The sequence below is a fragment of the Oncorhynchus clarkii genome, chromosome 24 (assembly GCF_045791955.1).
Source record: "Oncorhynchus clarkii lewisi isolate Uvic-CL-2024 chromosome 24, UVic_Ocla_1.0, whole genome shotgun sequence".
NCBI classification, from domain to species: Eukaryota; Metazoa; Chordata; class Actinopteri; order Salmoniformes; family Salmonidae; genus Oncorhynchus; species Oncorhynchus clarkii.
Window position 1 is genome coordinate 23,541,129 of NC_092170.1, and position 22,862 is coordinate 23,563,990.

The 22,862-nt window shown below is 42.4% G+C and overlaps 1 protein-coding gene across 1 annotated transcript in view; it reads right to left on the reverse strand.

Annotated features, from left to right (window-relative positions):
* The window catches only part of LOC139382969 (kin of IRRE-like protein 3), a 212,693-nt gene that overhangs the window by 16,798 nt on the left and 173,033 nt on the right, over window positions 1-22,862 (reverse strand). The window contains exons 6-9 of the mRNA XM_071127248.1: window positions 14,488-14,593; window positions 4,094-4,242; window positions 3,799-3,926; window positions 3,059-3,185 (exon numbers count right to left, since the gene is read on the reverse strand). Of these exons, the coding sequence (XP_070983349.1) occupies window positions 3,059-3,185; window positions 3,799-3,926; window positions 4,094-4,242; window positions 14,488-14,593 (510 nt within the window). The remainder of the gene's footprint in view (window positions 1-3,058; window positions 3,186-3,798; window positions 3,927-4,093; window positions 4,243-14,487; window positions 14,594-22,862) is intronic.

Sequence of the window (22,862 nt, forward strand, 5' to 3'; positions counted from 1 at the left end):
TGTGTGTGTGTGTGTGTGTGTGTGTAGAGACTGTGTGATCAGAGAGAGAGGGAGTTGGTGGGTGGTGTGAGTAGCACAACTACACTGCTCCAACTGTCAGTGGACACAGTCGATACGGTAGGAGACTTTTGTTTAGAGAGGCGGGGAGGCTATGGAGTGGGCCGCCTCACAATCGGAATCTTTGTTATCGTTTGTTCATCACCTTGTCGAGACCAGGCCTTGCATTTCCAAACAGAGTTGGAAGTATAGTCTGAGCTTTGAAAAGATGTGTCATTTTGTGCTTCCTTGCAACAGTTCATTTCAAAGCACCTCAGAGCTGTGTTACTGTGTTACTCTGTCACATCCATGTGAATGGCATTTCTCTGCTGAATTATTCATTTGATCTGGTTTTTTAAATGTCTGTCTTGGCACTTGGAGAAGGAATTAAATGCTAATTTATTGAGCATATAAAGACTATGTCCCGGGGAGAAAAAAATAACTTAAACAACAAGATGCCCTGTGGGAGACTAAAAGGCTCATCGGGCCTCTTTCTCCATTAATGTGTTAATGTGCTCCCTCTCCCTGGGCTGCCTGACATCTGCTTAGACATACATACATACAGACAGACAGACAGACAGACAGACAGACAGACAGACAGACAGACAGACAGGCAGGCAGGCAGGCAGGCAGGCAGGCAGGCAGGCAGGCAGGCAGGCAGACAGGCAGGACAGTAACACACACCTACCAAGACATACACGTGGAAATATGGACGGACTCAAACCTCTACGAACCAACACTCATTCAAATATATTATATATATTTTCTTTGATAGAGACAACAACACATGCACCCCACCAATCTCATGCATATATTCACACATATACTGTACCTACTAGTTTTTCTTCCCTGTGTGCGTAAAATGTATCAGGATGCATTGAACATACGATCAAAAGAATAAGCACAACACAATAACTTCACTCAAACAAATATTGAAGCTCAGACTGACTGTGTGAGGATGTTAAACTAGGGTGAGCAATATGTATCCATTAGTGACTTCAACATAAACTGCCTCCCCTGCTAGCTGTTTGATTACAATTAAATTACACCAGTCCCCAGGGAAGGAGAGGATTCTCTTGTCTGTGTTGCTGCACAGTGGGAGTCATTGACATGCAATGGAGGAAAGAACATATTGACAAATTCTAAACACATGGATTTTAATTGTTTGGGTAAAATGATCCAGGCATAAGCGACGGGAAGCAAATAGCAAAACATCAAACACATACACACACACACTCCCCCACACTGAGCATATACTCTTGAGTATTCCTCAGTCTTTCTGACACAAATTCAAGGCATTCTTCCAAAATGCACGGTCATCATTCATGACTTTCTCCCACTGTCAGAGCCAAATGGTTCCTATTGGATGTCAAAGACTGCAGGTTGATGAGGGCTGAGGAGGATAAAGACGACAACTTAAAACAATCAAGCAGCAAACCGTCAGAGAGTCCTTTCCACGTGCTACAACTTCAAAGACTCTGTTTGTACTTTGTCGGCTTGACAATCGGATTCACTGAGAGGACTTGGTAGGGTAGAAATGTGAACATTTTGACTGAGGACCCCTTCTGTGGTTTTCAGAAAGCGTGGATTTAAATTATTCAAATGTAAAAAAATGATGTGGCTTTTTAATAATGTCTGAGACAGATTCAGGCCGTGAGGCAAGAGGGGCAGAAGAACAGGAGAACATAACAAAACAAAAGAGAAGTCAAAGACCAATGAAGAAGTGGGTAACACTTGACTGAAGTCTACAGAGACCATGTAAACATTTTCCGCGTTGTTATTTTTCATGATGAGTGTCCTGTGAATTCTGTTATCATATTGTCTTCATGAAAACAATGTATATTCTCTTTGTATAGTGTTGTACACAGAAGTTATGCAATCCCCATAGATTGTAGTACATAAAAGAAAGTACACATTAAATGGAAAAATAAACTTGAACAGAGATTTTGTTTACTAGTCCAGACAGTAAAAATTGAAGCTGGGATGAAGCAAAACTGTTAAGATGTTAATTAGGAATGACTTTGCTCCATACTAGTGGAGCTCTGATCCTGAACAGAACTAGGCGATAGATAGAAAAGGATCTCACAGCACACACTAGTGGTTGCAATCCAATGCCGAAGAGGGCATACATGTCATTATCTTTTGCACAGCTACTGTGCAAGTTTGAAAATAAGTCATGTTTGGTACTTGATGTATGTTCAGTCCCAATCTAGCAGCAACGCCGCTAACGACAGACATTGTACGTTTGCGTTCAAGATATCCAGTATATTGTTGAGGACAATACCTCAGCTAAACATTCATCTCAACATCCTTTCTTCTATCTATCACCCCATGCAAACGGACGTGGTGAGAAAAAATCCTTTAAAGAACGTGTCAATTCTGCCACTAAAGGCTGCCGCAAAGCTAATGCGCGCTCTGTGAATACCAAGCGGTGTTAATGAAGTCATTTGTCTGAGAGTTGCCGGGTCTCCCACCATTCCATTCCCCGACATACATTAGTCAGTCACTGCCTGAAAACGCCAACCTCCTTCAGAATCTAATCTGCATTAAAGCACATTTCCTGTCTTAAGGAACATAAGGCTACATCCTGGATGTGCTAGCTATATTTATCCATCCATCCCTGTGTCTTTTTTAATAAGGACTGATGAAACATAATGGAAAATAAAGTGTAAAGGAAATTAATTTTTATCGCATCTGTTACTATGCTTGCAGTTTCAATGATGCTGTGAATCTCTCTGCTGTAGTCTACTACACTGTAGCAGAGGTGTCTGCAGAGCTGAATTTGAACCCTTCTTCTATCGTAAATACGTTGAGAGATGGCCTCACCACAAAGATTTATTCAGAGCTTAAATACCTGGACAGACTGAGGCCCAAATGGCAAACTTTCTCCTTTCACTGCAATGTTGGAGAGTCCTTGGTGCGAAGATGTGTTTTCGTGTGTAAACCAGTGACAAATTACTTTCTTCTTAGCAGATGTGACCCCCAAACCTCCCAAAACATTCCTCACCTGCATGACACTTACCGTTGACGGTGAGAGAAACCTCCTTCTCCCCGGCGCCGACTCGCGGGACCACGGCACGGCACACATATTTCCCAGCATCTTCCTGCCTCACAGCCTTGAGTGTCAGGATGTTCTCATTGCTTAGTACCTGCCACACGGAGGTTAAGGTTCACTGAATTAGCAGCAAGAGGTCACCTTCACGTTTGAGGCAGCACATAGTAGCCCGGGCTCCTCTTAACGACTTTAAGGCCAACTCTCTTCTATTATTAAAATCCAATTTGGGACCAGGCTCATATGAGAGAGGGGCGGTTTTGATCTCCAGGCTCTGATGGTTGACGTATACGGAGTTGAGGAATGAGCCTGGCTGGCAGATCAATTGCATGCCCCTATGCTCACCTCAACACATCTCCAGCCAGGATTCAGGGAGCAGGGGCACTAACGAGCCTGAACCGCTAGCTTTCTCTGGATTTTTTGGCTAATGAGACTTTGAAAAAAAATTATTTAAGCTCAAAGGGCACTGCTTGGTCACATGAAACCTGAATTACCTATAGTGTTAGATATTTTACGTTTTCAAATAGAATAATTAATGAATTTACTGCTGTGGCCAGCATGATATGAGCGTGGTTGTGGAAAATATATCACTATAAAGTAAATGACATTGAAAGCATTGGCTAACCTGATTGTTCCAATCTATAGTGTATTGCACCTAGTCAAAACACATACAATGAATGGTGAAAGACATTGAATATGGAAATACATACCACTCCAGAGCCCCTCTTCATCCAGACGATTGTGAGGGAGGGGTTTCCAGTCCAGGCACAGTTGAACACAGCATCAGACCCCAGATCCACCTGTAAGGACTGGGGCTCTGCAGCCATGCGTGGACCAACTGCCAGAACACAGAGAGCCACCCAGTCAGCATCTAGTATATACACCACCAGCAGCACAACAGAATACTCTATTTACGGTCAGATACAGAATGTCTATAATCTAAATAGGATGCATAACGTTGGCTGGACATCACCACAGAAAGAGCAACACATTAGTAGCACTCACAGTAGACGTCGACGTTGCGGCTGATGTTGGTGCTGCCCAGAGGGTTGGTGACCTCACAGGAGACAGGCTCAGTGAAGAAGGAGTGGTCCACAATGACCTCATAAGTGTCCCCAGAGAACTCCTTGATCACGTTGCCCCCTTTGGCCCACCTGTAGCAAAGGGCAATACACAGAGAGTGAGAGCGAGAGAGAGGAGACCTTGCATGAGAGGGGTGATCTGATAAGAAACTGTTATTTGCAACTTGCTTTGACCTTAACATTGACCTATGGTCGCCTGGTTAATGGTGGTCAGGAAATAATCTGCTGAGGGCACAGAATACCTGCAGTGGAAAGACAATTTGTACTAGCACCAGACCAGTATGAAGAATGGGTTGCTTCTGATTTATAATGTTTCAGTTCCGGTCATCAGTGAGGGAGGATGGCATTTGTCTGAATGATGGGAGGATGAGGGGAGAAGAGGGTGGGATAAAACATTAAGACAGTTTCTCTCCCTCCCTGTCAATGTCACATTGTTCTCTGAATAAATCATTCCTGTGCAGGCTGTCTGCTGGCTTCATCATGTTTTTGTGGCAGCCATTAATGCTGTGACGTCACAAGCATCTCATTGACTGGGGGAGCAGACAGCACGTTCTTCATTATGACGAGCGGAGCAGAACAGAGCGCAGAGTGGCTTAGACAAACTAATCACAAAATGACAAATAGGTAGAGCCCCTCCTGACGATGCCAGCTGATTTTTACTGTATGGTAGAGTCCCCCCTAAAGATGCCGGCTGACACGTACTGTATGGTAGAGTCCCCCCAATGATGCCGGCAGACACGTACTGTATGGTAGAGTCCCCCCAATGATGCCGGCAGACACGTACTGTATGGTAGAGTCCCCCCTAAAGATGCCGGCTGACACGTACCGTATGGTAGAGTCCCCCCAATGATGCCGGAAGACACGTACTGTATGGTAGAGTCCCCCCCAATGATGCCGGCTGACACGTACTGTATGGTAGAGTCCTCCCAATGATGCCGGCTGACACGTACTGTATGGTAGAGTCCCCCATAAAGATGCCGGCAGACACGTACTGTATGGCAGAGTACCCCTAAAGATGCCCGGCTGACACGTACTGTATGGTAGAGTCCCCCCAATGATGCCGGCAGACACGTACTGTATGGTAGAGTACCCCTAAAGATGCCCGGCTGACACGTACTGTATGGTAGAGGCCCCCCCAATGATGCCGGCAGACACATACTGTATGGTAGAGTCCCCCCCAATGATGCCAGATGACACGTACTGTATGGTAGAGTCCCCCCAATGATGCCAGCTGACATGTACTGTATGGTAGAGTCCCCCCCAATGATGCCAGCTGACACGTACTGTATGGTAGTGTCATGATGTTTCCCTCTTGGGTACAGCGAGCACCATCCCCCTCTCTCTGCACCATCCCCAGATCCCCAGACCTCTGCACCATCCCTCAGACCAGTACCTCATCACAGAGGGAGTTAAGGTTTGAGTAGATTGCTGAATCTCTTAACCATACCACGTGGTTAAACTCTGAGACTATCGATACCGACAGAATAAGAACAAATCTTTGATACTAATTACTAGTCTGCAGCTAGGAATTCGGTACATTGAATGCGAAGACCGACAACCGCCGAAACAACATTGCTGAATGTTAATCTTAACTATCTATTCTAACCACCACAGAGAGAAAGAGGGTGGACAAACTCTCCAACAGATGCAAACTTTCCAACAGAGATCACAACAACACACTGAGCGTAAATATATATATATTGATTAAAATTATTCCCGACTGTGTGAGTGTTCATGTGCAAAGGATTAGCATTTCAATTGTTATAATTATCAACTTTGTAGTGTCTTTTATCTCAGTGACCCCCACTTCCCTTTTGTCCACCAAGCCACAATACCGGTTTATCCCACTAGGGAAACTCCGCTATATTTTCCTTGTAACTATATCTACTGTTTGTTTGTTTATGCATTCCTGTGATTATTTAGTTAGTAAATAAGTTATTTAAGACAATTGATGTATGGATGATTCATAGTGAAGACTGGGTTCGTGCAGGTAGCCAACAATTTACGACATTTGGAATGAGACTAACGTGAGGTAAATAATAATTCAGTAATTAGGAGAGTAATTGATCAGATATTAAAATATCTGAAAGTTATATTAGGAAAATTATAACTTTGTAATTTAAATATTTTCCTTGGTGCCCTGACTTCCTAGTTATTTACATTTACATGATTAAGTTAGTTTAATCACGTAATAATAATTACAGAGAATTTATTTGATAAAAATAAGTCTTCAGTTTAATGATGCCAAAGACGCGACAGTACCCACTGATGATGCCGGCTGACACATACTGTATGCACATAAAGGCACCTGATGTTAATCAATTGACACAGGATTGGGCGAAGAACATCCGTTTGTGTTGGAGGCATCTGTCAGAGGGATGTTTTCTCTCAACTGCTGGGTTAATACTTTTCTTATGTCATCACTTCTGTCTTGCTCAGCATGCCATACCGGATGGCTCCCTGTTGCTGTGGGAGACAGGGACCATTTATTAAAGTGAGCCAAGGCATGAGTGGATGTATGGGGCTTCTTCTCTGGAACATTTACAAGGTATTTTGGGACATACAACTCTATATTCTCCTAAACCTCTCACCTTACCCAGACAGAGATGTGTTTGCATGCTGATATGGGCGAAGATAACCTTTGAACTTCTAGCTGTCACAAAACATGGATCCATTTTCACACCCAAGAGCACAGGGTGCACTGTGCAGTATTCCAGGGATCGGGAACTTGCAGTATTCCAGGGATAAGGGACTCATTTGTTAGCCATGAGTGAAGCCTTGGTCTATGCTTGATAGGAGTAGTTTAATTTAAATGAGAATAGACCTCATTCATTCAGCAAGTGAAGTGAAGCACCTTTCTAATTGGCTCCAGTTGATATTCTCTGCTGCACATTGTGCTGCCGAGGAGACTATGTTTCCACACTGTAGGAGCAAGTTTTTCACTGTGTGAAATATGAAGTCACTTAGAGCACTGTCAGCTTAATATGCACAGGGACACCTGTGAAGGCAGATGGGTATGCTTGGCTCATCTGTCCCTTCCTTATGTAATTGATCCAGGAGGAGAATGTGCTGGATTTAGGAAAAGGTATTATTACAGTTGCAGTAAGCTACACACAGCGTTCTGTAGGTATTGTCCCTCAAGAAAACAATTCTGTACACAAAATATATAATAAAAGATAATGATAATGACTATAATAATGATGATGATGGTTTCTAAATCTCACAACACACTGTCTATGAATATTAGATAAGAATTCACTAGACAATGTCAGTAAATGTGCTCGTGATGACAGCGATCATCAATGCCCTCTGAATCTCAGTGTCGGATGATGAATGACTCTCCACAGGCTGTGACTGAGAGTGTATGGTCGCTAGAGTACTGGAGGAGTTACAGTGAGTGAAGCACAGAAGTTGTCCAGCAGGTCTCTCCCAATTGGATTGTGAGGCTGCAAGTGCTGGGAGGTCCACAATGCAGAGAGAGCAGAGACAGAATGCTAGTGCCTGCAGGGAGTGTGAGGCTGCCAGGGCTGGGAGGTCCACAGTGCAGAGAGAGCAGAGACAGAATGCTAGTGCCTGCAGGGAGTGTGAGAGATCCGCTGGTGTGCTGGTCCCCATCCAAGAGAGTCTAAACATAGCCAGCTCTGCATCCATCAGACACCTGCATCTCCTCTGGGAGGGCAGAGTGGCCAGCGAGAACTTACTCAACAGCTCACTTACCACCGGGACCTATTCAGGGATTTAGGTCACACTATGAGGTGCAAGTCAGGTATATGTGTGTGTGTGTGTGTGTGTGTGTGTGTGTGTGTGTGTGTGTGTGTGTGTGTGTGTGTGTGTGTGTGTGTGTGTGTGGCAATAACAGTGAAATCAGTGTGTACCAAAGAAAGAACAACCTTGTTCTCTCTCACTGATATGATTAAGGGGATAGCAATGGTAAACTGAATTAAATCAAATTAAACAGCTATCTATGTCATTAACATATAAAATAAATGATTATTATTATTGGCATGGTTAAGTACACCACAGCACAGATTATGTTGCTCATTTGAATATTCATAATGTTGAATATATCAAAATACTTATTTCAATGGAATGTAGAGACTTTCATAACGATGCTTTGATCAAATCGCACCCTGATGTTTCTTGAATGAAATGTGTCTATGAAATTACACAGAAATGTCTCTTTGTTTGACATAATATGACAAAATGCCCAATATTAGCAGGGAGAACAAAAACATTGTCTGTAGTTTCGAAACATTGTGAATGACATTTCAATATACTGTCTGCCATGAGGAAGGGGACATGAGCAGAGATGATGTGACTGTCAGTTTGGTGCCTTACAATTCAAATAAAACCAGGACGTCTGTTCGCCTGACAACGAAATCACAGCATGGTAGAACATCAGTGTTGTACCTTCCCAGTTGCGGCTAACCTCGCGTGATGTATTGTTGTCTCTACCTTTTTGCCCTTTGTCCTTTCGTCGGTGCCCAATAATGTTATACTGTATTTTGTGCTGCTGCCGCCATGTTGTGCTGATGCCATGTTGTTTTGCTACCATGCTGTGTTGTCATGTGTTGCTGCCATGCTATGTTGTTGTCTTAGGTCTCTCTTTATGTAGTGTTGTGGTGTCTCTCTTGTCGTGATGAGTGTTTTGTACTGTATTTTAATGTTTTATACCAGCCCCTGTCCCCGCAGGAGGCCTTTTGCCTTTTGGTAGGCTGTCATTGTAAATAAGAATGTGTTCTTAACTGACTTGCCTAGTTAAATGAAGGTAAAACATATATATACAGTACCAGTCAAAAGTTTGGACACGCCTACTCATTCAAGGGTTTTTCTGTATTTTTACTATTTCCTACATTGTAGAATAATAGTGAAGACTTCAAAACTATGAAATAACACACATAGAATCATGCAGTAAGCAAAAAACTGTTAAAAATATCTAAATATATTTTATATTTGAGATTCTTCAAAGTAGCCACCCTTTGCCTTGATGACAGCTTGGCACACTCTTGGCATTCTATCAACCAGCTTCATTAGATAGTCAACTGGAATGCATTTCAATTAACAGGTGTGCCTTGTTAAAAGTTAATTTTAGGAATTTCAATGCTTCTTCATGCGTTCCAGCCAATCAGTTGTGTTCTGACAAGGTAGGGGTGGTATACAGAAGATAGCCCTATTTGGTAAAATACCAAAATCCATATTATGGCAAGAACAGCTCAAATAAGAAAAGAAAAACAACAGTCCACCATTACTTTAAGACATGAAGGTCAGTCAATCCGGAAAATGTTAAAAACTTTGGAAGAATTTTCAAGTGCAGTCACAAAAACCATCAAGCACTATGATGAAACTGGCTCTCATGAGGACCGCCACAGGAAAGGAAGACCCAGAGTTACCTCTGCTACAGAGGATAAGTTCATTAGAGTTACCAGACTCAGAAATTGCAGCCCAAATAAATGCTTCACAGAGTTGAAGTACAGACACTTCTCAACATCAACTGTTTAGAGGAGACTGCATGAATCAGGCCTTCATGGTCAAATTGCTGCAAAGAAACCACTACTAAAGGACACAGATAAAAAGACGAGACTTGCTTGGGCCAAGAAACACAAGCAATGGATATTAGACTGATGAAAATCTGTCCTTTGGTCTGATGAGTTCAAATTTGCGATTTATGGTTCCAACGGCCGTGTCTTTGTGAGACGCTGAGTAGGTGAACGGATGATATCCGTGTGTGTGGTTCCCACCGTGAAGCATGGACGAGGAGGTGTGATGGTGTGTGTTTACTTTGCTGGTGACACTGTCTATGATTTATTTAGAATTCAAGGCACACTTAACCAGCATGGCTACCACAGCATTCTGCAGCGATACACCATCCCATCTGGTTTGCGCTTAGTGGGAATTTAATTTGTTTTTCAACAGGACAATGAACCAACACACCTCCAGGCTGTGTTAAGGCTTTTTGACCAAGAAGGAGGGTGATGGAGTGCTGCATCAGATGACCTGGCCTCCACATTCACCCGACCTCAACCCAATTGAGATGGTTTGGGATGAGTTGTACCGCAGAGTGAAGAAAAAGCAGCCAACAAGTGCTAAGCATATGTGGAAACTCATTCAAGACTGTTGGAAAAGCATTCCAGTTGAAGCTGGTTGAGAGATTGCTAAGTGTGCAAAGTTGTCATCAAGGCAAAGAGTGGCTACTTTGAAGAATATAAAATATAAAATATTTTTTGATTTGTTTAACACTTTTTTGTTTACTACATGATTCCGTATGTATTATTTCATAGTTTTGATGTCTTCACTATTATTCTACAATGTAGAAAATAGTAAAATAAAGAAAAACCCTTGAATGAGTAGAAAATAGTAAAAATCTAGAAAAACTCTTGAATTAGTTGGTGTGTCAAATCTTTTGACTGGTACTGTATGTATATTTTTAAAACATTACTGGCATTAGTGGCATGGCACCAGTCAAGATAGTGTGTACAGCCAAAGTGTTTATGCCAGCAGTGTAGACAAGATGGATTTCATTTGCTTTGCCTGTTGCTTTGTTGTTTTTTTCTCTCTCGCTGTCTTCCTCGTCGACTGGATGCACTGGGTGGCACAAAGCCAGTCACAGGGGAAAACAAACAGTGGCGGTGCCCACAGACAACTTGACGGAAAATGCCATGATGTAAAACTTCTTCATTAGCTGCCTCAGAGACACAGACTAGGAAAAGATAGATGATAGAACTGACAAAAAAAATCTAGAAACGAGCAACAACATCATAATTGTTAAACTGGGGGGAGAATTAGTGATGGTGTTTGGTGTGTGTTGAGAGGGATGTGTTTGTTGTCGCGTGGTAGAATGCGCAGACGAGGGACCTTCTGTCGTGTCCCTCTCTGGAGCTCCTCTGCTTTGAGTAGTGAAAAAAAAGCTTTGTATATTTATCACCATGGCGTTGAATATGATGTATTTTGATTGCCCCTTCTGCTTCCATTAGGTAATGAAGATTCCATAACAGCTCTATTGTTTTATGATTCCTCTATTCACACTAACACACTCAGATCAAAACACAAACTTACTTCCAACAGTACTTCCCTCCATATCTAGAATATGCGAATTCGCCAAAAAACATTAACATCCGGTCTTCAGAGATACAGTATTTTAAACCTAACTTCCATTTCCCTGAAAAATATAAATGGGAACTCCGCTCAGGCGTCTTTCTATGCCTGCTACGTTAGGTCACTCCCTATACTCTACTCAGCACTATCCCTGAGACACATGTTCTCCCCCCAGGAGTTAGAGTTCTGGCTCTGCCTGAGAGATATCTGTCTCAGGGTTAGTGCTCTCCATTCGCTTTTGTAAGCAAGATTCTTAGACCGGCCAATCACAGCAGATCATGGAGAATAGAAATCACCATGTCATTGACTCCTCCTCTGCTACCTTGGCTCTGTCTGTGTGTGAAGTGCTTATTGAAGTGGAGAATGGGATGGCAGAGTGGCGGGCTGGGGAGATTGGCAGAGAGGCCATCACTCCAAGGCCTGCCCTGTCCTTGTTCCATATCTGATCTCCAGAGACAGGGTGTATTAGAGCTGACTAACGGTCACACCACACCGCTAGCTCCCTGCTCTGCACTGCTGTAACTCTCTCCGGGGGACAAGGGGGGTTCTCCTCAGTCAACTCCCCAGTAGAGAGCTCTCCCTGGGAGACAGAAACAGTCCAACACTACCCCATGTGGACTGAGGCAGACTGGAGATAAAATAACCTATTGTTCTTCATGAGAACATGTGCTAAAATGAATCAGAAATGAATCTGCACTGTTGCATATTAGAAAAAGGTTATGTATTTCACAGTCCTCTGAACAGAAGTGAAGTGTGGGTTCAGATGCAAATTGACTCAACTCAAAGTGGTATTGGATGCTAACACTAGTGAAATCCTTCTAGAGAGTGCCTATTTCAGCCTGAAGTTCTACCCCTCTCCTTCTTTCAATCCATTCTCCCATGGTTTTCCATGCCAAACGAAAAGTCATCTCAATGAAGACATGATCTGGGTCCCACTACAATAGAGACTGATTTCCACAGTGATGGTAGCAGAAGACCTGCCTTTGGTGTATAGCTGTACAGTCAAACACAAGTCTTGTTTGCTTTGATATCTGTTTTTTTAAAGGGCAGAATCCATCAAAGAAATGTCTCTGTTTTGCCACCTGTGAGTGTGTTGTAGATCCATTTCATTTCCCAATACAGCTTCATACTCAATGTCGGCCAGGTAATTCCCTTCGCTATTGATTTTGTTCCACTTATTCTTCCCTTGGTTTTAAAACCCACACAGAAAAGCATGTCTTGACAAATCACCTTGGCATTACACCTCTTCAAGGACTAAGTGAGATTTCATGAGAGTAAATAACTTCTATCTCATGTTTCTGGTGAGAATAGAAAAACTCAGTGCTCCAAATCAAGTCTCTTAATGTGTGCTTGCAGTTGTCAGGCAGAATCCAAAAAGTGTTGCGAAATAGAATAAGACATGGGTTCAGCGTAGGTTCATAAGATCAACCCACTCCTTCCACACAAATGTCCACTAGCCCTCCTTCAGTCCTCTAACTCACATGTCGCCCTTTTAACATGAGACCTTGTAACCTTGACAACCTCATCAGATACAACACAATACCAGCTGTTCTCCCACTCCCCGTAGTGTATCTATCTTCAGGGTATGTAGACAACATATCTCAAAACAAAAGCCATGCAAGTCAATGCATTCATTAGCCTTTAAGTACATGACTGGGAAGTAATTTCAACGGACATTTGTCATTAGATTTTCCTCAGTATAGCTCTCTGTGAATATTTTCCAAATCGACAAGAGATTTAATAGTGTCATGGCATCATAAGAATTCTCTGACAGTGATTAATACCATCAACACTGAAGTGTTGCTATAAGCAACATCTATCAGAGAGGACCTTTTTATATCATATGAAGTTTGTTTCAGTGTTTTTCTTTCTCATTATGGGGTATTGCATAATGCAGGATGTCTGGCCCACAAATAATTTGCTATGATACATTTCTCATTTAGAGACTACTAATGGAGTTTAGAGTAAAATTCCCAGACAGCATGTTCAAAGTCTTCTCAAGGAACCAAGTTCAGAGTGAAAATAATCTGATACAGACAATCATACGAGAGGGGTGGAGACAGACAGACAGACAGACAGACAGACAGACAGACAGACAGACAGACAGACAGACAGACAGACAGACAGACAGACAGACAGACAGACAGACATTAGTTGTGCATGTACAGCATAAGTAGAGTTGAAATCAGAAGTTTACATACACTTAGGTTGGAGTCATTAAAACTTGTTTTACAACCACTCTACACATTTCATGTTAACAAACTATAGTTTTGGGAAGTTGGTTAGGACATCTACTTTGTGCATGACACAAGTATTTTTCCAACAATTGTTTACAGACAGATTATTACAGTTATAACTCACTGCATCACAATTTCAGTGGGTCAGAAGTTCACATACACTAAATGGACTGTGCCTTTAAACAGCTTGGAAAATTCCAGAAAACGATGTCATGGCTTTAGAAGCTTCTGATTCATCCTTGGGAGCAATTTCATTACACCTGAAGGTACCACGTTCATCTGTACAAACAATAGTACGCAAGTATAAACACATTTGGACCACGCAGCCGTCATACCACTCAGGAAGGAGACGCGTTCTGTCTACTTGAGATGAACGTACTTTGGTGTGAAAAGTGCAAATCAATCCCAGAACAACAGTAAAGGACCTTGTGAAGATGCTTGAGGAAACAGGTACAAAAGTATCTATATCCACAGTTTAACGAGTCCTATATAGACATAACCTGACAACAAAGTCAAGGTATTAGAGTGGCCATCACAAAGCCCTAACCTCAATCATATAGAAAATGTGTGGGCAGAACTGAAAAAGCATGTGCGAGCAAAGAGGCCTACAAACCTGACTCAGTTACACCAGCTCTGTCAGGAGGAATGGGCCAACAAATTACCCAAATTATTGTGGGAGGCTTGTGGAAGGCTACCCAAAATGTTTGACCCAAGTTAAACAATTTTAGGACAATACACTCAGTTTGTATTTGGTATCATGTAAACTCTGACCCACTGAGAATGTGATGAAAGAAATAAAAGCTGAAATAATTAATTATCTCTACAATTATTCTGACATTTCACATTCTTAAAAAATAAAGTGGTGATCCTAACTGACCTAAAACAGAGAATTTTTACTAGGAATTGTCAGGAATTGTGAACAACTGAGTTTAAATGTACTTGGCTACGGTGTATGTAAACTTCCGACTTCAACTGTTGGTCATCTTACCTGTACAGTGTGACGGGCGGGTTAGCCTTGGCTGAGCAGTGGAACTTGACCAGGTTTCCTTCCAGAATGGGCTGAGGCTCCACTGACAGATTGACAAGTGGCAAATCTGAATGGACACACACCAGAGACAGACAACCAATTAGAAAATACCCCCGTAACAGCCTTACAGTAATCTAGGGCGGTTGCAGAAACGTGCTTGCCATTTTAATTGAACATAGACCAGCATATTTCCCCTACAGTAACTTGTGTTACCACAGGTGCGGAAATACGCTACCTATACTTATTTTTTTCTTCATTAGAGACATTAAATACCAGAAAAACACATGAAATCAAAGCAAATAGTGCAACTCTTGATAATGAGTTTTTCAGTAATTGGCGATTTGAAAAAATAGGATTAATAGAAACAGTGACTTGCCTGCTAAGCACTCCGTTATAATTGCAAAAATGAATAAACACGGAGACACAATTAAAACTGCTCTTAAAATAGCAAACACATAGATTATGTTAATTCAATAAACAGCAATTAAATGTATCTAAATGACAAAGGTATAGCATTCTTTTTGAAGATACGTTTTAATCGCTTTTCATTTCTGAAGGCAAATGGTTAATCCTCCACTTTGGTCCTCCTTTATGTTCAGATTAAACATTTCAAATAAGGCAAGCTTTTTCAATGAAGTCCAGCATTGATGAAAGGGCCATTGGTATAGCCTGTAAAGTATGTAAAGGGTTTGGAGGGACAAAAAGCCTCATCAAACACTGGCAGTCTGAGTGATTAAAAAAACAATGGTCTTTCAGTATAAACCCCATCGCTGAACATCATGGGGAGACTCAAAGGTTGTCTGATATCACTAATGGAACACGGCAGCAACGAGCATGGCCCCTCTCGCATTTCTCTATGTCCGCTGTTTCAATCCAAATGGACTACTGCCTTTTAACGTCTACTGTGGCAACTGTCCAAGCCGTTTCCATATCTATCTTATGTAGATTGCTTTTAATTCAATCAAGTCCTTGATTCAACTTTGCTTGATGAAATCTAACTCTGCTGGGAAAGAGGGTGGCATGGAAGCTAGAGGGAAGCTTTCTATGAGTGCATATCCATAAATGATATGACTAATCATATCTACATACAGTGGGTTTCAAAATTATTGACACCCTTGATAAAGATGAGCAATAATGACTGTATAAAATAAAGATTTTATAATACGGAGCTCTATTGTTTGCCAATAAAAGCGGGAAATTATATTATTTTATACACAGAATTGCTCAGAGAAAGAGATTTTGTTTAGTATTTGGTCCCATGTTCATACTGTAGCATACTTTGTGCCCAATAGAAAATGAATGTTTTAAGGTATTGTGTCATTTTGGAGAGACTTTTATTGTAAATAAGAATAGAATATGTTTCTAAACACTTCTACATGTATGTGGATGCTACCATGACTACAGATAATCCTGAATGAATTCTGAAAAATTATGAGTGAGGAAGTTATTGAGGGTCAAAGAACACACCCCCAAAGCATGCTAACATGATCTTTGACCTTGTGTAACTTTCTCACTCACCATCATTCACGATACATAAAGTCAACTTTTGACTACTTTATTTCTAAAAGAAATCTGCAGAATTATGATTGCAGTTGCCACGGCATGATGTTGTTTCCAATGATAAGTTTGGCTTGACCCTACAGCCTACAGACGAATACATGAATGAGGAATGATAGAAATGTGTAGCGAGATGTTACAACATCATTATTTCAAACTGGAAAGGTCCAAAGACTCTCCAGACCTTAGACCTCCCTAGCTTTAAACTTTGAGAAAGTAGAATAATTACACATCTGTCGTTATGTCATTTGGAGAGCCTTAGGCACATCAGCAAAGTAGCAGAAATGGCAGTTGATTTATCATGGAGAGAAATAGGGAGATCCCAGGGGTTAGAGTGGGTTTGGTGCAGGTGCAGCAAATATATATTTGGATGGTGTCCTGTCTCCATGTGCAATTACACTAATGTAGCATCCATGGGCCCAGTTGTTTGGATTCAGCGGTTACAGTGTCACAGACACTAGCAGAGAGAACACTTAGATTGCTGTTGCTCAGCCCAATCCTCCCAATGTTGTAAGAAGAAGATTACATTTCAGTCATTTAGAAGACACTCTTATCCTGAGCAACTTACAGTAGTGAGTGCCTGCTTTTCCTTACTGGTCCCCCATGGGAATCAAACCCACAACCCTGACATTGCAAGCGTCATGCTCTACCAACTGTGCCACACAGGACCTTGATGTGTGTGTGTGTTTCCATGTGTGTGTGTGTGTGTTCTTGCGCGCAAGTGTGCATACATCCCTGTGTGTGTGTGTGTGTGTGTGTGTGTGTGTGTGTGTGTGTGTGTGTGTGTGTGTGTGTGTGTGTGTGTGTGTGTGTGTGTGTGTGTGTGTGTGCGTGCGTATGGAGGGGAAATACACTGTGCAGCTGCTCTGTGCAAGCTCAGCTGCCACTGCACCCCAGAGGGAGGGTGGTCCAGGTGCCATGCTTACCCCTCATCTGCTCCCTTGACTTTTTGGGACACCATGCCGCCTTACAAACACACAACAACCCGCACACCCGTGCCAGGTCTCCTGCAGGCCAATGAAGGTAGGAACAACATGCTGGATCCAGGAAGACCAGCTAATTAGGAGGACAAATTGGCAGGCAGAGGGAACTGCAGAGAGGCAGAATGGCAGATGTAGAGGTGGTGGCAGTCTACCCTGCTACTTTGCTTTGTGGTGGGAGCTTTTCCACCATGGGCCTACTACCTTGCCAACATTATCCTTATAGCATGCTTGGACTCTGTAATACCAAACTAAAAATGTTCAGCTGCTAGTGAGGTCTGAGGGCATCTTGACCCAATGCTGTCTATTTTATTACTGATTGGTAGTTCTTTCAAGTCAATCATCTTGTGAAGACTGACCCTCCCCGAATGAGAGAAGCACCCGACTGTCTCTCGCTTATGAGACCTTGAGGCATGATGCCATTATGTCTTTTGTAAGTGAATAATATGAGTGACTTGGCTCTTCTGCTTGGATAGCTCTGTCCTTGGAGAACAGGGGGAAGGGAGTGACGGCCGCCAAAACACCCGATGAGAGGGACTCTGGGATGGGATCTCTGGATGCCAATTTGTCGCCCCCTGACCCTCATGCAGACAGACACAGCCACTTAATAAAGAAGTCTGTTTGTCACTTTGATGTATAAATGCATGAGTGGGAGTGAGCTCATTTGAGGCTTCACGCGACAGGCCCATCAAAATGCAGGGCCGCTAAGTTAGATTCATCGTGAGAGTGAAATGGAGATGGTGGGAGGGGAGCTGGGAATAGCAGCGCTGGTAATGATGGCAGTGGTGGTGACAACAACAGCATGGCTAAAAAAAGAGGAAGACAGTGTAGTTTGCTGACAGCTTTTGATCGGAAGTTCAAAGAAAGGAGCAGATGGCGTTTTTGAACAATCAGCCAACTTCTCTAGATTTCCCAGAGATGGTGCCAACGTAAATTGCTTTCTTCCCTTTCTTGAAGCTCAATTTCAACTCTCTTTGGGTGCACAGCTGTTCCTCCATGAGGATAAGCCTCCAGGAGCAACGGCTGGTTCTGATGGGGAGTCTGTTTATTCACAACTAGGGCAGTGGCATATCCCTAGCAATACGGATATTGATGCAGCTTGCTGGTTGGCAGGGTGTATTACTGGAGGCGGGCACACAGGGGCAGACAACTGCAGGTTCACGGCTTGACTAACACACAAAGCCAAAACCATGCATTTATTTACCCACTCACACAATGCAGGCATATGTTTTGCCATTCTGACTGTAGGCCATATGTTTGGGCTTTTTACATTTTCAAGTATACCTGGAAGGTTCAACAGTAGATCCGACACATGGTTTACTTTCAAAAGTTTGAAGAGAAAACAGTTGAGGCTGGTGGGCATAGCTTAGTTGAGTGATGGTACAGATGCTACTGATTTCCATTCAAAACCTTACATGAAAGTAACAATACAATTAATCCAGATTGAGCCACTGCTCCCAATTGTAGTCCTTATGATAAAATCATTACACCTCTGGCATACTCGAACTAGCGGCCAAAACTAATTCCAACCCATGTTTCCCTCTCTTTTTTCCAGATCAATTTGTCATTATGTGCTCGATTAGGCAACGAGAGCATGAAGAGGAGCTGGGTAACAAACACAAATCCTCCCCCACCACACATCTGCATGTTTTCTATTGATTAGTCTCAACAAATGGCATTACCTTGCCGTTGCTCGACTTATTTGCAATGCAAACGCTTTAGCCTTAACCCTCACCCCACCCCTTGTGTGTGGGATGCCGTTCACACATGTTGGACGCAGCTCAACAGACAGATAAACACATAGCCAGCCAGGCTGAAGATATTATCATGAGGCTTGCTATATGGTGTCTTTGGTTCAGAGTTGGAGGATGTGATTTTCAGGCTTTGCCCTACCCTAAAAAAGTCTACAGAGCACAATATAAAGAATGCCCAAAGTCATGGTGTAGTTAAGAGAGAACCATGGGCTAACTCTCTGCTATCAAATAATTACAGTGAACTAATGTACTCACTCGCACAACTAAAGTCTGCACTCTATCCATGGTCCTGAACTCACCCTGCCTCCTGTCTCCTGCATGTTTAGATACTAATATGCTTACCCTCCAGGTCAGATAACTCTGTATGAACTTGTGTTGAGCTGAAAATGCTGAGGCCAATGTAATTCACAAGCACATTAAAGTGATAAAGGGAAATAGTGCCCAAAAATGTATTGGATTTGACACAGGCTTACGCTGTGCAGTAAAGTTTTGGGGTAATGTTTAGATTACTCAAAATTAGACTGAGAGAGTTAAGGCTTTTAAAAGGGAAAGGTGGCCAAAATAAAAGTTATCCACAGAGTTAAAACTATGAAAACATGTATTACTTTTGTTGTAGCTGACATTATCACATAGATCCAATTAATCACATTTAAATGAAGGGAATGGAGACAATCACTAAAATTAATATGTGGAGACACACGCACCCAAGTGCTCACATACATCCTTCTTCTCTTTCTCAATAGCATTTAAACATAGAGAAACATTTCCTCTCCTTCTCAATAGCATTTACACATAGATAAACATTTTCTCTCTTTCTGAGTAGCATTTGAACATAGAGCAAAATGTCCTCTCTTTCTCAATAGCATTTGAACATACAGTAGAGAAACATTTCCTCTCTTTCTCAAAAGCATTTAAACATAAAGACACATTTCCTGTCTTTCTCAATAGTATTTAAACTTAAAGAAACATTTCCTCTCCTTCTCAATAGCATTTAAACATAAAAACATTTCCTCTCTTTCTCAATAGCATTTTAACATAGAGAACATTCTGTTGTCAGTACTTAGGCTACTGTGGTACTGAAGACAATCTTTCTCTCTCTCTTTCTTTTGCTCTCTGTTTCTTTTCCGTCTCTGAAACACAGTGACACATGCCTTCATGACCGTAAAATATTACTCTGTATCTGTGACAGAAGATCACTATCAAACCTCTCCACCATGATCCTCTCTTCTCCTCTCCCATTGTAACTGGCCTCCATTGAAATAGATAAATAAATCAAAAGCACAACCTAAATTAGATTTATGTGTATTAGGTAGTTGTTGTGGAATTGTTAGACTACATGTTAGTTATTGCTGCACTGTCGTAACTAGAAGCACAAGCATTTCACTACACTTGCAGTAACATCTACTAACCATGTGTATGTGACCAATACAATTTGATTTGATTTGATAAATACTCAGCGTTCCAGAGAGAATTCCATGCAGGGGGAGCAGACTAACTAAAATTGGACATGGTGTGTGGATGTGTAGTTGCTTCACCAGCACCTCAAAGACTATGTACTGTATCTAGCCTTCATGAAAGCCTAGGCAGGACTAATAGCCTTCATTCCCCTGGAACTGGCATCGATCCTGCCAGCCTTTGTTGGAGGGACCTGGGAACACTTGTTCACCAGTCATAACATATGAGATACAACACACAAAGGCAACAAGCATATATTTTTTTCTTAGTACTTGGCATGGACTACACAAATGGCTGTAATGTATGTTATTCCACGCTTTTCATCTTGAGTTTGTTTCGGTAACACAGCAATTGTACTATTAAGTTAGCCATTCAGGCCAGAATGTTGCGTGTGGTCCAATGGAATATTTGCTTTGAGGAGAGTTTAAAGCAACCCTCAGGAGTTGAAGGGAACATGGTCATGTATTCTCTTAGCTTAGCCTTGATCTGGTGGTACTGGGTGGGGGCCAAAAAATAATAATTTGGAATTTGCATCCTCCTGCAAAATGGCTTGACTTAGTCTTACATTTCTGTGTGTCTATTTCGGTGTGAAAGGTCTGGAAAGATATTTATTTAGGCCCTTTCTCCACTATTTCACTCCCCCGGGTACCTCCCTGTCCTGTGAGCAGACAGCTGTCTCTCATCAATATTTACTGCCCCCTGTCCTACACACTGCACCCCTGTAGAGAGGTGAACAGGATCTCTGTGGTGACTACTCTGTCAACGAGAGGTTTGGGGGGAAAGAGGGTGCATGTCTACCTCTCTCTCCCTAGCCAATCGCTCCATCATTTATTCATTCAACACCCGTTTTCTCTTGTAGCAATTGGAAACCAGATGGATACCTCTCTTTGCACACTTCCTCTATTAGAAAATTATTTGTCTGTATTCACACTCAAGTGGTCTTCAGGCTGTCTATAAATGCTCATTGGAATCTAATTCTATAAGCTCTAGCAAGTGTTTAAACTTTCACCATCCACCTCCTAATATGTATTTCATTGCACACAAGCTTTGTATTCATCGTTCTCATTTTCCTCTGAATGATATTTTCAACAGTGTATTTTGAGCGTTTCATATCCAGTCGCCGAGGCATGAACCCAATAATCAAATGAGTCAGCATCGGAAGTTATTAAATTGCACCAATGACTCGAACATAAATTAAAGTGCCTTTTATTTCTTGTGCGGCTTAATTAGTGTGGATCTCAGCGTGAGCACCGGAGACAGAGGTGAGGAACACCAGCCTCGCTACCTGTTCACATGCCAAGAGTGGAGGTGGAGGTGGAGAGTGGCAGAAGGTGAGTGAGAGGCCTGTTTTGCAAGTTGCAAAGATCGTTTTCCGGGATTATTTGTTAGCAACTACTCCTTCCCATTGTTAAGCCTTGTGTCACGACCACAGGAACCCCGTTTGGAGCGTGGAGGGAAGAGCCATCGTAACATAGCCCCTCACTACTCTCCGTTTCACCCAATCACACCACAGGAACCCCGTTTGGAGCGTGGAGGGAAGAGCCATCGTAACATAGCCCCTCACTACTCTCCGTTTCACCCAATCACACCACAGGAACCCCGTTTGGAGCGTGGAGGGAAGAGCCATCGTAACATAGCCCCTCACTACTCTCCGTTTCACCCAATCACACCACAGGAACCCCGTTTGGAGCATGGAGGGAAGAGCCATCGTAACATAGCCCCTCACTACTCTCCGTTTCACCCAATCACACCACAGGAACCCCGTTTGGAGCGTGGAGGGAAGAGCCATCGTAACATAGCCCCTCACTACTCTCCGTTTCACCCAATCACACCACAGGAACCCCGTTTGGAGCGTGGAGGGAAGAGCCATCGTAACATAGCCCATCACTACTCTCCGTTTCACGCAATCACACCCCACTTCCTCTCACTTTGCATGACAAAAACATTAAAACAAACTGCGAGGGATGCAAACACCAACAACTGTTAATCATTTGTATACCGGCGCCTCCATTCGCCTGCATGCTGGCATTGAGCCAGAATGCGCCTCTCGTGGCATACATAATGAAAAGAATGGAGCCGTCACTTGTAATGGATCTCTAAATAGCATTTTCTGCTTTATTAGTCTTACTTAATGGTGTTGAAGGGGGCTGATGCAAAATCCCTTTGTTCAGAATCAAACTCGTACTGTGAATAGTTCTTGATCGAAAAAGATTCTCTGACAATTGAAGCTCAATGTGTTTTACACGCTGGGCTTACTTTTCCTATTTTGGAGAGGAATTGTGCATGCTCTCATCATAAAGATTTATAGCATAGGAGAGGAAATAAAAGAGCCAGGGATATGTGCACAATGCCGGGGAAAGATTGTTGGAGCAAAGAAAAAATCCCATTCACTTAAGACAGACGGGTCTAGTGATATTTCATCACTGGAAACAACAAGGTGATCTCATACCAACCCACACAACAAATGCAAACCCAAAACCAATTAAGCTTATGCATCAGAGCTTATTCCAATGAATCTAGATGTTTATAACTGCAACTGTCAAAATGGCCTCTTTGTGCTCAAAATACCTCTTTCAAGTAGAAATGGTAA